Source organism: Dendropsophus ebraccatus, chromosome 4 (assembly GCF_027789765.1).
Source record: "Dendropsophus ebraccatus isolate aDenEbr1 chromosome 4, aDenEbr1.pat, whole genome shotgun sequence".
In the NCBI taxonomy this organism is placed as follows: domain Eukaryota; kingdom Metazoa; phylum Chordata; class Amphibia; order Anura; family Hylidae; genus Dendropsophus; species Dendropsophus ebraccatus.
Window position 1 is genome coordinate 40,203,083 of NC_091457.1, and position 15,719 is coordinate 40,218,801.

The 15,719-nt window shown below is 43.3% G+C and overlaps 1 protein-coding gene across 1 annotated transcript in view; it reads right to left on the reverse strand.

Annotated features, from left to right (window-relative positions):
• LOC138789264 (mucin-2-like) overlaps positions 1 to 11,704 on the reverse strand; it is a 198,815-nt gene extending 187,111 nt beyond the window's left edge. Inside the window, exons 1-3 of the mRNA XM_069967868.1 lie at positions 10,780 to 11,704; positions 8,085 to 8,197; positions 1,437 to 1,587 (exon numbers count right to left, since the gene is read on the reverse strand). Of these exons, the coding sequence (XP_069823969.1) occupies positions 1,437 to 1,587; positions 8,085 to 8,197; positions 10,780 to 11,704 (1,189 nt within the window). The remainder of the gene's footprint in view (positions 1 to 1,436; positions 1,588 to 8,084; positions 8,198 to 10,779) is intronic.
• Between the last annotated feature and the right edge of the window lie 4,015 nt (positions 11,705 to 15,719).

Here is a 15,719-nt window from a genome sequence, read left to right on the forward strand (position 1 = left end):
TTAAAAGCAGCTATCTGAAGGTACAAGTGGTTTGGGGGGGGGACAGATTGTGAGTACAGAGTCGCTTTAGATAAAATCATGCTGGTGAAAATGTGTTTGATGTATTAAGAGGCATAGGCTTCTGAAATGGGCCAGGCCACAGGGGCATTTTATGCAAAGTCCGCCCTCCACACTTTTAAAAGTGTCAAGCATGATAAAGGTGACTGTATCTGCCAAAATGTTGTTGTTTGTTTGGGAACAGTGGAATAACCTTCGTCCACTCCTAATCTGTTGCCTCTGGCTACGCTGTGACCTGCTTTTCTTTGATGTTTGGATGATGTGGAGGATCCTCATGTTGTGTACGTGTGGAGCAGAGGTAACTGCTGCTGGCTCTTATCAATTTTATACCAGCCAATAGCCAAGATGTACAGTTTGACCACCTATACGGCAGAAGAGCAACTCTCCACATGTTCGGGTAATACTTATTCATCACTTCATACATATGCACCCTCAGCTTGCATTTTTAGTGGATAAAGTCATAGCCAGACTCCTTTGGCTGGCTTATCTACCTAATAAGAGGATTTGGAATTTAAAATTTAACATGCCTGAGTCTGTTCTTAAGGCCTTATTACACGGAACGATTATCGGCCGTTACGGACGATGATTGTCCCTTGGAATAGAAGGCAACAATCAGCCGACATCGCTCATGTTGGCTGATCGTTGCGTCGTTTGTCTTTCAAACATGTTGAAAGACAAACAACTCATACAGCAACGATCTGCTGCCATCGCTCCGTGGAGTAGGAGCGGCAGCAGCAGACCGCTGCTGTATGCTATGGGCTGCCCGGACGATCTAGCGATCACCTGGGCAGCCCCCCGCGCCTCCCCGCGGCACCCCCTGGACTCACCCGCTCGCTGCTGCCGGAATAGCGAAATAGTGGAATAGCAGCGGCAGCGAGCAGGGAACAAGGAGCAAACAAGCGCTTAATGGCACTCCTTTGCTCCTCTCAGTCGGCCCGTGAAATAGGGCCTTTACTGAACATTGCCATTGAGGGGGGAGCCGAATTGGAAAGCCCCATTTTCTTGCATGAAATAGTTTATGGGCTATAATACAAATTACTTGGTGCATGTTCTTTTATATCCCTGTGGATGTTTTTATATTATGCAAATTACATAACAAAACATTTCTGCTGCTTTTAGGTTCTGGTTTGTGCCATTGCAAGCCCACCCAGTCAGAGAATGCAGCGATGTCCTGCCAGAGATGGCAACTGGCTGAGAGGGCCTGTAACATCATGACTCAAGAAGCCGGAACCAACCGCGGAGTTGAATGATAACCAGGAATGGTACCAATGATAAATTGGCCTCACTGTGTATTCTTTTAACTGCACAATGATGATGATTTATTTACAACCTTTATGTACATTCCTTTATGTATTTAGAATACATTAAGAATTACTTACATGGACAGGTATATATGAAACAACAATCGAGTGGATCATACTGCCGTAGAAAACTAGTGCACTCTTTGGGTTTCGGTACATTTGGACAGTCTAGCTGACTGAGATTGAACATTTGCTCATAGCAAGGTGCAGCTTCACAATAAGCTGGAGTCTATAAAAAAAAAGTTAAAATAAACAAATAAAAATTAATTAAATAAAAACCCACATATAATCATACAAACTTTCTTTCTAGATGGAAATATGGCTTATACGAAATGTTAAAAAAACAAACAAACAAACAAACAAACAAACCCTTTAAGGATTTAAATAAGCTGCTGAAAAGAATGACCTCTATTCTAGGAACCTTGGCATGTTGATGGCCAAAATACTAATATTACTCAAAACAGCTAAAGAGGGCATATAAGAAAGGCATATAACCTAGGTTTACATCGTCCAAGAATTAGGGCACTTGCACACACTATACGCCCCTCCCCCACCCCTGTGCTCATGCTTAAAGTTCTGCTGGTCCCATAGGCTCTATTCTATGGTCACGGTCAAGCAGGCTCTGCCGTCCGCTCATAGAATTGCCATGTTAATTCTTTGGAGAGACAGTGAAATCTGCCTGTGCCTAGATTGAAGCCTATGGGACGGCCAGATGTAAACCGGGAGCACGCACGGAATCGCTTGATTTCCGTAGTGTGCAAGGGCCCCTTAGGCAGTTTTTGTGATTTTGAGTCATTATCTGTCTGTCTGTCTGTCCGTCTGTCCCCTATAGACTTCCAAACGGCTGAACCGTTTGACCCCAAATTTGGCCCACCGATACATTGGGTTCCCAGGAAGGTTAGAGCAAAGGTCCCGTCCCAGCAAGATGTACAGGAGGGGAGGGGTAAGAGCGCCCCATAGAGATGAACGGGAAAATCTCCACACTGCACACAGGTGATATAATTAGTGCTGAAGCTGACCAGCAGAAATGACAGTTGGGAGCCTCAGCAACCTATAGGATTACTGCTTTCATTTTCAAAGGGAGCTGGAATCTGATTGGTTGCTAGGGCCAGCTGCCTCACAAAAGATCCACAGAAATAAATACAGTAAGGGTGCCTTCACACCTACCGGATCTGCAGCGGATTTCATGCTGCGAATTCACAGTGAAATCTGCTGCGGATCCAGTGTCATTCAACCCTATGACACTATATACTCGCAGGGGGATTTACATCCCGCTGCGAGTATGTAAATTAACCCCCATAGCGGCCGGAGCATAACTTACACTGACAGAGGCGCCCATCATCCCGCTGTTAGATCGTGCAGGCTCCTCTCCATTGTGTTCAGCGCTGTGCTGCTGCTGCCGGGCACAGCTCTCTTCTCACGGCTCTGGACACTGCACACACCGCTCCAGCTTGCTTCGGGGGGGGGGGGGGACGTCCAGAGCCGTGAGGAGAGAGCCGTGCCCAGCAGCAGCAGCACAGCGCTGAACACACTGGAGGGGAGCCTGCATGATCTAATAGCTGTCTGTGAGGGTGGGATGATGGATGCCTTTGTCAGTGTAAGTTACCCTTTGGCTGCCGAGGGGGTTAATTTACATACTCGCAGCAGGATGTCAATCCCACTGAGAGTATGTAGTGTCATAGGGTTGAATGACACTGGATCCACAGTGGATTTCGCTACGAATTCACAGCGTGAAATCCGCTGCGGATCCGGTAGGTGTGAAGGCACCCTAACAGTGTACAGTGTATACACAGTGTATACAGTAAGGGGCTTACCTGCTGGGTGGTGGTGTTGGGGAATGTATACAGTAAGGGGGTGTTAGGGAATGTATACAGCATGGGGGCTACCTGGGGGGGTATACAGCATGGGGGCTACTTGATGGGGGGAATGTATACACCATGGGGGGCTACCTGCAGGGGGGAGTGTATACAGCATGGTGGATACCTGCAGGGGGAAGTGTATACAGCATGGTGGCTACCTGCAGGGGGGAGTGTATACAGCATGGGGGCTACATGCAGAGGGGAGTTTGTACAGCATGGGGGCTACCTGAAGGGGGGAATGTATACAGTATGGGTGCTGTCTGCAAGGGGGGCAGTGTATACAGTATGGGGAATACCTGCAGAGGGGAATGTATACAGTACGGGGGCTACCTGCAGGGGGGGAGTGTTTACAGTAAAGGGGGCTACCTGTAAGGGGGGGGAGTGTATATAGTATGGGGGCTACCTACGGGGGTGGAGTGTATACAGTATAGGGACTACCTGCAAGGAGGGGGGTGTATTGAGTATGGGGCTACCTGCAAGTGGGGGAATTTATAGAGTATGGGGGCCACCCACAGGGGTGGGGGTGTATACAGTATGGGGGCCACCCACAGGGGTGGGGGTGTATACAGTATGAGGGCTAGCTTCGGGGGGAGTGTATACAACATGGGGGCCACCTTCAGGGAGGGAGTGTATACAGTATAGGAGTACCTGAAAGGGGGGAGTGTATACAGTACGGGGGCTACCGGCGGGGGGGGGGGGGGTATAAAATATTAGAAACTTTGAAACCTCTTCTGTGTTGTCCTCACCAAAGATGAAAGGTAGTGCCGAAGAGGGCCAGATTATGATGATGCAGGATTGTGTATGCACTTATTATTATAAGCTGCAGGTTTTCTGCACACACACATTACTTATGGTCTGCAGTTGGTGGGGGGAGACCTAAACTACACACTACAGGTATGCAGGACTCCCACCAACTATACACTACAAATATAGAGGACCTCCACCAACTATACACTACAGATATACAGGACCTCCACCAACTATATACTACAGGTATACAGGACCTCTACTAACACTGTCAATGTTGTATAACCAGGCTCAGCATAACACTACCAATGTTGTATATATAACACTGCTGATGTTGTATATAACCAGACTGTATGTAACACTGCCAATGTTGCATATAACCAGGCTCCGCATAACACTACCAATGTTGTACATAACAAGGCTGTATATCACACTGCCAATGTTGTATATAACCAGGCTGTATATAACACTGCCAATGTTGTATATAACCAGGCTCAGTATAACACTGTTAATGTTGTATACTAGGCTGTATACTGTATAACACTGCCAATGTTGCAAATAACCAGGCTGTCTATTACACAGACAATGTTGCATATAACCAGGCTGTATATAACACTGACAATGTTGTATATAACCAGGCTCTGTATACAGTCTGATCACATGATGACATCTTAGTTTGGCTATTAGGTATTTAGGATGTTTAAAGTTTTTAGTTCATTTCTAACCTACAATTTACATAAACAGTGCAGAACTGTCGGGGTATATAGTGTATGTAGGTGTATATAGGGCTCCTGGCGATTTCCCCGTAAACAAAAAAAAACAAGGGCATAGATTTGCCTTCTGGGCGACCTTGGAACAAATCTAATTAACACACTGACACTTTATACCCGGGCAACGCTGGGTACATTTTCTAGTCTTTATTAAATGACAAATGTCACACCCAAAAAATCTGAACAAACACAAGAAATTTGCGGATTAATACCCAATAGTACAAGCCCTTGTGGATCATTAAATGAACAAATAAGTCTATAAATTGAATTAGTGTATATAACTATTTATAAGCAAAATAGTTTTCTATACATACACCTCAGTATGTGCAGAGTGCCATAGAAAAAATGCTAACAATCATTAGACAACAGAAAAAGTTCTAAAACTAAAAACAATACAAAATCGAAAAATTGCAGATACATATATATTTAACCCTTTGAGGACCAAGCCCAAAATGACCCAGTGGACTGTGCAAATTTAGATTTTTGTGTTTTTTCCTCCTCCCCTTCTAGGAGCTCTAGCACTTCAGTTTTCTATCTACAGGGCCATGTGGGGGCTTGTTTTTACAGGAATAGTTGTACATTGTAATGGCGTCTTTCATTCTACAATAACATGTATGATGGAACCCCAAAATTATTATTTATGAAGATATAAATTGGTGAAATCGTAAAAAAGAATGCAATATGGTAACTTTTGGGGGGTTCCTGTGTCTACGTAATGAACTATACGGTAAAAGTGACATGATGCCATTATTAAATAGGTCAGTCCGAACACAACTATATGCAGGTTTACACAGATTCTCTAATGTTATATATATATATATATATATATATATATTTTTTTTTTTTATGAAATCCTTATGATGCTTATAACGGTTTTATTCTTTTACCTACAGGGCTGTATGGGGTGTCATTTTTTTCCGTCATGATCTCTAGTTTTTATTAACACCATATTTGTGAAGATCGGACTTTTTATAAAAAAAATTTTTTATATATAATGTAACATAAAATCAGTAATCTTGGCACTTTTTTCGTTCTTTTCGTCTATGCTGTTTGCTGTTAGTGATGATGCTTGTTATATTTTAATAAATTGGACAATTACGCATGCTACGATATATTATATGTCTATTTATTTATTTATCTTTATATGTTTCATTTATATAATGGGAAAGGGGGGGTGATTTAAACTTTTATTGGGGGAGGGGCTTTGGGGTAGTGTAAGTCTCTGGGGGACTTTTACATACATTTCTTTGATTTCTTACACTGATCATTGCTATGCCATAGGCAAAGCATTGATCAGTGTGATAGGCGATCTGCTCATTGAGCCTGGCTCAGTGCAGGCTCAGTGAGCAAAGCACCATCGGATCACACGGAAGAAGGTGAGAGTCCTCCGGCAGTCCGTTACAACAATCGGGACCCCCGCAGTGTCAAACTCCCCCTGTCACTTACACTTAAAAGCCGCGGTTTGCGGCATTTAAGGGGTTAATGACACGCTGCAGTGCGATCCAGTGTGGCCAGTCATTAACGGTGAGGGCTGGGCTGCTCACTGCAGCCGGCCCCCACCTCCTATGAAGCGCGCTCCACAGCAAAGGACGTACCGGTACGCCCAGGGTCATCTGGGGACAGATTTCCAGGGCGTACCGGTACGTCCTTGGTAGTCTAGGGGTTAAATAAGAGGGAAGATTGTTCATGATCATACGGGATAAGAGCACCAAGGGGGGACATGTATGAAAAGGCGTAAATGCCTTTTTTAGACACAGATGGGGCAGATCGGCGTAAAAATATTCGCAAATGGTATTTTTGCAAATATTTTTTTCGCATCTGCCCCATCTGCGCCACCTTCGCCAGTGGGGCAGAGAGGGGGCGTCCCTGGGGGGTGCGGCAGCTCGCAGAGGGGGCAACGCAAATAATACTGAAACCTACGCCAGCTCTGAGCTGAAAATTTCCGCACAGATGGGCTCAGTGCAATCGGGATTTATGTAGAGGCAGTGCGCCTCTACATAAATCCCCTGAGCTCTGGGGCTGCAGGGACATTTGTAAGCCCAGCGTAAAAAACGCAGGACTTAGTAAATGTCCCCCCATGTGCACTGCCACTCCAGAGGGCAAGTTTCATAAGGAGCAATAACATTTCCTGCTACAACAACACAGTAAAATGACTATGTGGGGAATTTTTTAAGGCTGTATGTCAGTTTTCTGGTAAACAAAAGTTGAAATGCTTTTGCACAAGTATAGTTTTGCACACAAAAAACTGTGACTTTTTACTTTGCTGCATCACTTTGCTGCCACATTTAGAAAAGGCAGGTGAGGCTTAGATAAGGGTGTTTGGTCTCCTTGCAGCCAGGTGGATTTATTGTGATTAATGACAGAAATTGGTGTCAATTATGACATTAAACTGATCCAGCTCAATGCTAATGTAGATATCCAAGTCTGACACAGATTGTCCATGATAAACGCCAAATTTATTAGAGACTTGTGCCTCTTAAAGGGGGCAGCCACCTTTTATTAACCTCGTTTGCAAACAGTACTTAGAACCAAACAGAACAGTAACAGAACCAAAAAAATAACTCATAATATGGCTATGTCTATCAAGGAGCATGTACACCAGTCCCAAATAAAGCCTTGTGTCTTTTTCCCCGGGAGGATTTACAATGAGACGTATGCCTCTTAGTAAAGCCAGCCAGCCATGCATCTGGCACTGGCATTGCCAAACAAATCAATACCTGCTCAGGAGCACATGTAGTTTTGTATTATAATTTACGCCTAAAAGATCCTAATAACTCTGTAGTGAGAGGAGGCCACACCTTCTCCTCACTTTGTCGAGCCCCCACTGCTCGCCAATCAGGCAAGCGGGGCTACAGCTGATATATTTCACGGACAAGAGGCAAATCTGCCCCTTTTCTGCTGCATACGTAAGGGGCACATCTTGATCAATCTCCCCCTAAATTTTTACTTTAAACACTGATGTCATAATATATGCCTAGTTTCACACCTTGCGATGAAAAATCCTCTTTAAGGGTATAAACCCACACACCGTATAAGCAGCGTATTTACTGCTGCGATACGCAGCAAATACGCAGCAAACACGCAGCAAACACGCAGCAGATTAGATCTAAATAACTGAACACAGCATCAAATCTGTACCAACAAATCTGCTGCGTATTTGCTGCGTATTTGTTGCGTATCTGCTGTGTATACGCTGTGTGGGTTTGTACCCTTATTCAAATTATGCCTAAAAAATTATGTAAGTATTTCAGGTCATCCTTTCAGTGTGGAGCATATACAGTAAATTATTACAGTAGAAGGAGAAACCAGTATACCAATATAAAGTAGAATGCCAACAGACAGGTACTTACTGTTCGTGTAAAGGTAAATCCTGTTAAAGTAGCGTCCTTTGGTTCTTTCGTTGTTGTTGTAAATGGCAATACGGTTGTTACGTTTGTAATAGGTGTCTTAGTTGTTGAAGTAGCTGTAGTAGAAAGTTAAGATGCGTCAATATTTTATGTTTTGTGCTTAAAAGTAAACTACTGAATATGGTATATATAAATGTTGTGGCTAAGGTATTCATTCTGGTGCCGGTCTTCTTAATGTTAAGGAGTTATGTATACCTAAATAAATATGCTAATTAGGCATTTTGGTGCACTGGGCAGTGGGTGTTACATGGCAGGTAGGCAGGTAGTGCACCAAAATTATTAATTTGCATGGTTATTTAACTTTTAAATGGCGCCACAAAGAAGAAAAAGTAGACTGTGTCGGAATTAGCACCTCAGCCGCAACAGGTACATATCAGCAGGTTTCTTTCTATAAACCTGATGATAGTTTCCCTTTAATATTTTTACACAATAATTTCCTTTATAACATTAAAAAAACTGAAAGCATTGAAGGAGAAGTATTGTATTGCCCCCCAAAAGTTATACAAATCACCAATATACACTTATTACAGGAAATGCTTATAAAGTGATTTTTTTTCACTGCACTTACTACTGCATCAAGGCTTCACTTCCTGGATAAAATGGTGATGTCACGACCCGACTCCCAGAGCTGTGCGGGCTGTTGCTGCTAAAGAGGATGATGTCAGAGGGATGCTCAGTGTCCCTCCAGTGCCCTGTGTCCCTCAGTGTCCCCCTGCATTCATCCTCTCCAGCAGCCACAGCTCTGGGAATCGGGTCGTGAGATCACCATGTTAACCAGGAAGTGAAGCCTTGATGCAGTAGTAAGTGCAGGGGAAAAAGCACTTTATGTGCATTTCCTGTAATAAGTGTATCTTGGTGATTTGTATAACTTTTGGAGGGCAATACAATAGTTTAATAAAAAAATTTCCCTGGACTTCTCCTTTAATGAAAAAAAAAAAAAAGAAATTATATTTCAAGTCAAACAAAATGGCAGACCCACACACTTTTTCTGCAACAACTTCTGAGGCAGAAAAGTAATATTACAGATGTGCCTTTTCTTAACTGTATCTTGAAATGTATGTAACATAAAAATGTATTATATTATATAAAAATATATGTGTAAAATCACCTGCTTTTTTAACTATGTGATTTCCTGACACAATTGTATACACTGTGTTTGCAAATATGTAGACACACAGTGATTGTTATAGAAATCCTCTTCTGTTGTCGGTGATATTGTATTGAAAGGAATTTTTGAGAAATTGGAATCCTTGACTAAAGTTAAGGTTGAGTACATACAGTATGTCCATGGTAAGCATTCAAAGAAATGTTTATAGAATGTAACAGTTTAGTACACCTAGCAATGGCAAATAAAGCCTTGAGATGATGGATAAGTCTATTAGCTTAATACTTGCAATTTATTTCCACTCTTTTTGTGGCTGAGAAATATCTTAGGGACCATGAGAAAAATGTTAGGTCTGAATCCAGTCATAAATTCTCAACTGCAGTGAAAATTGTGTGGCCAAGTGGCTTAAAATTGGAGATTCAAATGTTTAATTGTCTAATTCCTTTCGCCTTCGCTTCTTCTCTTCCACCTGCCTGTCTTCCTAGTATATTAAAAGATATTGCAGTATTATAAAAGTACATTTTTTAAATGCTGGGACACTGTAAAAATAAAAATAGTGATATTCAGCTACACAGACACTTGCAGCTTTAATTACTGCACCTTCAGGTGCCCCGCTCATCACTAATTATTTCTGATTCCAGGATGTCTCAGAAAGATTTGCCCACTCAGTTAATAACTGGCTGCAGGGATTGGCTGAGTGGATAAGTATCAGACAAGAAGTATATTTAATTGAACTGTGCCCCCAGTGTAATAAAAACATTTATGACACTAGAGTACTCATATTAGCTGTTTGGTCTCTCTCCTCTTCCATATTGTTTCAATAGTCCCCACTTTCTTTTATTATTTAAAAAATGCTGTAGGAATAGGCGAGTAATTGAAGAGGAAAATTTTCTGCTTGAAATTCCTCATCTTTTCAGCTCTGGCAGAATAGGAGCAGAATTTGAGAACAAGCAGAATTTAAGCCTCATTGACTTCTATAGAATTCCTCTAGCAGAATCCGCTGAAAAGGTGGGTTCACACATGTCAGTTTTTTTTGGCGCAATCCGTTTGACCATAGAATGGAGTCTATGGCATGGGCGCAGGTGCGCACGGTATGAGCGGGGCAAGCCATGTGATCCGCCTGGACTCCTCAGTGTGAACCCACCCAAAGAATTAACATGTCAATTCTTTGGGCAGAAAGCAGATCTGCGGCAGAAAATTCTGCAGTGTGAACAACAGAGTGGAAATTCCATTGAACACAATGGGACATTGCTCTATTAATATTTTTAATATTTTTAATATTTTATATTAGTTAAAGATATATATATGATTCTTCTATTCATTATTTTGCCTTACCCCCCCCCAACCCCCACCCCCCAAAAAAATGAAACAATTAAAAAAAAAAAAAAATCATACATACTCCAAATTGGTACCAGTAAAAAGTAAACATTAACTGTGAAAAAATACACTTAGGCACTACAGCACAGAATGTATCCTTGGGAAAGGGGTGAATATAGTTTCTCCTTAAAAAACATAGCTAGAGAAATAACTTACCAATAGTAGTTCTGATTGTTGATGGTGTTGTTCTCGGTGTAGAGCGAGTTGTAGACTTAGTTGTGGGTGTAGTGCTAGTTAATGTAATGGGTCGAGTTGTACTTCTTGTAGTAGTGGATGGTGGTCTAGTTGTAGTTCTAGTTGTGCCCGTAAATGGTGTTGTTCTGACGGTAGTGCGAGTTGTAGACCCAGTTGTAGGTCTAGTTGTAGACCTAGTTGTGCCCGTAAATGGTGTTGTTCTGGGTGTAGTGCGAGTTGTAGACCTAGTTGTAGACCCAGTTGTAGGTCTAGTTGTAGACCTAGTTGTGCCTGTAAATGGTGTTGTTCTGGGTGTAGTGCGAGTTGTAGACCTAGTTGTAGGTCTAGTTGTAGACCTAGTTGTGCCCGTAAATGGTGTTGTTCTGGGTGTAGTTCGAGTTAAAGTAGTGGATCGAGTTGTACTTCTTGTAGTAGTGGGTGGTGGTCTAGTTGTAGATCTAGTTGTGCCCGTAAATGGTGTTGTTCTGACTGTAGTGCGAGTTGTAGACCCAGTTGTAGGTCTAGTTGTAGACCTAGTTGTGCCCGTAAATGGTGTTGTTCTGGGTGTAGTTCGAATTGAAGTAGTAGATCGAGTTGTACTTCTTGTAGTAGTGGATGGTGGTCTAGTTGTAGATCTAGTTGTGCCCGTAAATGGTGTTGTTCTGATTGTAGTGCGAGTTGTAGACCCAGTTGTAGGTCTAGTTGTAGACCTAGTTGTGCCCGTAAATGGTGTTGTTCTGGGTGTAGTGCGAGTTGTAGACCTAGTTGTAGACCCAGTTGTAGGTCTAGTTGTTGACCTAGTTGTGCCCGTAAATGGTGTTGTTCTTGGTGTAGTGCGAGTTAAAGTAGTGGATCGAGTTGTACTTCTTGTAGTAGTGGATAGTGGTCTAGTTGTAGTTCTAGTCATGCCCGTAAATGGTGTTATTCTGACTGTAGTGCGAGTTGTAGACCCAGATGTAGGTCTAGTTGTAGACCTAGTTGTGCCCGTAGATGGTGTTGTTCTGGGTGTAGTGCGAGTTGTAGACCTAGTTGTAGGCCCAGTTGTAGGTCTAGTTGTAGACCTAGTTGTGCCCGTAAATGGTGTTGTTCTGGGTGTAGTTCGAGTTAAAGTAGTGGATCGAGTTGTACTTCTTGTAGAAGTGGGTGGTGGTCTAGTTGTAGATCTAGTTGTGCCCGTAAATCGTGTTGTTCTGACCGTAGTGCGAGTTGTAGACCCAGTTGTAGGTCTAGTTGTAGACCTAGTTGTGCCCGTAAATGGTGTTGTTCTGGGTGTAGTTCGAAGGGAAGTAGTAGATCGAGTTGTACTTCTTGTAGTAGTGGGTGGTGGTCTAGTTGTAGATCTAGTTGTGCCCGTAAATGGTGTTGTTCTGACTGTAGTGCGAGTTGTAGACCCAGTTGTAGGTCTAGCTGTAGACCTAGTTGTGCCCGTAAATGGTGTTGTTCTGGGTGTAGTTCGAAGGGAAGTAGTAGATCGAGTTGTACTTCTTGTAGTAGTGGATGGTGGTCTAGTTGTAGATCTAGTTGTGCCCGTAAATGGTGTTGTTCTGACTGTAGTGCGAGATGTAGACCCAGTTGTAGGTCTAGTTGTAGACCTAGTTGTGCCCGTAAATGGTGTTGTTCTGGGTGTAGTGCGAGTTGTAGACCTAGTTGTAGACCCAGTTGTAGGTCTAGTTGTTGACCTAGTTGTGCCCGTAAATGGTGTTGTTCTTGGTGTAGTGCGAGTTAAAGTAGTGGATCGAGTTGTACTTCTTGTAGTAGTGGATAGTGGTCTAGTTGTAGTTCTAGTCATGCCCGTAAATGGTGTTATTCTGACTGTAGTGCGAGTTGTAGACCCAGATGTAGGTCTAGTTGTAGACCTAGTTGTGCCCGTAGATGGTGTTGTTCTGGGTGTAGTGCGAGTTGTAGACCTAGTTGTAGGCCCAGTTGTAGGTCTAGTTGTAGACCTAGTTGTGCCCGTAAATGGTGTTGTTCTGGGTGTAGTTCGAGTTAAAGTAGTGGATCGAGTTGTACTTCTTGTAGAAGTGGGTGGTGGTCTAGTTGTAGATCTAGTTGTGCCCGTAAATGGTGTTGTTCTGACCGTAGTGCGAGTTGTAGACCCAGTTGTAGGTCTAGTTGTAGACCTAGTTGTGCCCGTAAATGGTGTTGTTCTGGGTGTAGTTCGAAGGGAAGTAGTAGATCGAGTTGTACTTCTTGTAGTAGTGGGTGGTGGTCTAGTTGTAGATCTAGTTGTGCCCGTAAATGGTGTTGTTCTGACTGTAGTGCGAGTTGTAGACCCAGTTGTAGGTCTAGCTGTAGACCTAGTTGTGCCCGTAAATGGTGTTGTTCTGGGTGTAGTTCGAAGGGAAGTAGTAGATCGAGTTGTACTTCTTGTAGTAGTGGATGGTGGTCTAGTTGTAGATCTAGTTGTGCCCGTAAATGGTGTTGTTCTGACTGTAGTGCGAGATGTAGACCTAGTTGTAGGTCTAGTTGTAGACTTAGTTGTGCCCGTAAATGGTGTTGTTCTGGGTGTAGTGCGAGTTGTAGACCTAGTTGTAGACCCAGTTGTAGGTCTAGTTGTTGACCTAGTTGTGCCCGTAAATGGTGTTGTTCTTGGTGTAGTGCGAGTTAAAGTAGTGGATCGAGTTGTACTTCTTGTAGTAGTGGATAGTGGTCTAGTTGTAGTTCTAGTCATGCCCGTAAATGGTGTTATTCTGACTGTAGTGCGAGTTGTAGACCCAGATGTAGGTCTAGTTGTAGACCTAGTTGTGCCCGTAGATGGTGTTGTTCTGGGTGTAGTGCGAGTTGTAGACCTAGTTGTAGGCCCAGTTGTAGGTCTAGTTGTAGACCTAGTTGTGCCCGTAAATGGTGTTGTTCTGGGTGTAGTTCGAGTTAAAGTAGTGGATCGAGTTGTACTTCTTGTAGAAGTGGGTGGTGGTCTAGTTGTAGATCTAGTTGTGCCCGTAAATGGTGTTGTTCTGACCGTAGTGCGAGTTGTAGACCCAGTTGTAGGTCTAGTTGTAGACCTAGTTGTGCCCGTAAATGGTGTTGTTCTGGGTGTAGTTCGAAGGGAAGTAGTAGTTTGAGTTGTACTTCTTGTAGTAGTGGGTGGTGGTCTAGTTGTAGATCTAGTTGTGCCCGTAAATGGTGTTGTTCTGACTGTAGTGCGAGTTGTAGACCCAGTTGTAGGTCTAGCTGTAGACCTAGTTGTGCCCGTAAATGGTGTTGTTCTGGGTGTAGTTCGAGTTGTAGACCTAGTTGTAGACCCAGTTGTAGGTCTAGTTGTTGACCTAGTTGTGCCCGTAAATGGTGTTGTTCTGGGTGTAGTGCGAGTTAAAGTAGTGGATCGAGTTGTACTTCTTGTAGTAGTGGGTGGTGGTCTAGTTGTAGATCTAGTAGTGCCCGTAAATGGTGTTGTTCTGACTGTAGTGCGAGTTGTAGACCCAGTTGTAGGTCTAGTTGTAGATCTAGTTGTGCCTGTAAATGGTGTTGTTCTGGGTGTAGTGCGAGTTGTAGACCTAGTTGTAGACCCAGTTGTAGGTCTAGTTGTTGACCTAGTTGTGCCCGTAAATGGTGTTGTTCTGGGTGTAGTGCGAGTTAAAGTAGTGGATCGAGTTGTACTTCTTGTAGTAGTGGGTGGTGGTCTAGTTGTAGATCTAGTTGTGCCCGTAAATGGTGTTGTTCTGGGTGTAGTTCGAAGGGAAGTAGTAGATCGAGTTGTACTTCTTGTAGTAGTGGGTGGTGGTCTAGTTGTAGATCTAGTTGTGCCCGTAAATGGTGTTGTTCTGACTGTAGTGCGAGTTGTAGACCCAGTTGTAGGTCTAGTTGTAGACTTAGTTGTGCCCGTAAATGGTGTTGTTCTGGGTGTAGTGCGAGTTGTAGACCTAGTTGTAGACCCAGTTGTAGGTCTAGTTGTAGACCTAGTTGTGCCCGTAAATGGTGTTGTTCTGGGTGTAGTTCGAGTTAAAGTAGTGGATCGAGTTGTACTTCTTGTAGTAGTGGGTGGTGGTCTAGTTGTAGATCTAGTTGTGCCCGTAAATGGTGTTGTTCTGACTGTAGTGCGAGTTGTAGACCCAGTTGTAGGTCTAGTTGTAGAGCTAGTTGTGCCCGTAAATGGTGTTGTTCTGGGTGTAGTTCGAGTTGAAGTAGTAGATCGAGTTGTAATTCTTCTAGAACTGGATGGTGGTCTAGTTGTAGATCTAGTTGTGCCCGTAAATCGTGTTGTTCTGATTGTAGTGCGAGTTGTAGACCCAGTTGTAGGTCTAGTTGTAGACCTAGTTGTGCCCGTAAATGGTGTTGTTCTGGGTGTAGTGCGAGTTGTAGACCTAGTTGTAGACCCAGTTGTAGGTCTAGTTGTAGACCTACTTGTGCCCGTAAATGGTGTTGTTCTGGGTGTAGTTCGAGTTATAGTAGTGGATCGAGTTGTACTTCTTGTAGTAGTGGGTGGTGGTCTAGTTGTAGATCTAGTTGTGCCCGTGAATGGTGTTGTTCTGGGTGTAGTTCGAGTTGAAGTAGTAGATCGAGTTGTAATTCTTGTAGTAGTGGGTGGTGGTCTAGTTGTAGATCTAGTTGTGCCCGTAAATCGTGTTGTTCTGATTGTAGTGCGAGTTGTAGACCCAGTTGTAGGTCTAGTTGTAGACCTAGTTGTGCCCGTAAATGGTGTTGTTCTGGGTGTAGTGCGAGTTGTAGACCTAGTTGTAGACCCAGTTGTAGGTCTAGTTGTAGACCTACTTGTGCCCGTAAATGGTGTTGTTCTGGGTGTAGTTCGAGTTATAGTAGTGGATCGAGTTGTACTTCTTGTAGTAGTGGGTGGTGGTCTAGTTGTAGATCTAGTTGTGCCCGTAAATGGTGTTGTTCTGGGTGTAGTTCGAGTTGAAGTAGTAGATCGAGTTGTAATTCTTCTAGAACTGGATGGTGGTCTAGTTGTAGATCTAGTTGTGCCCGTA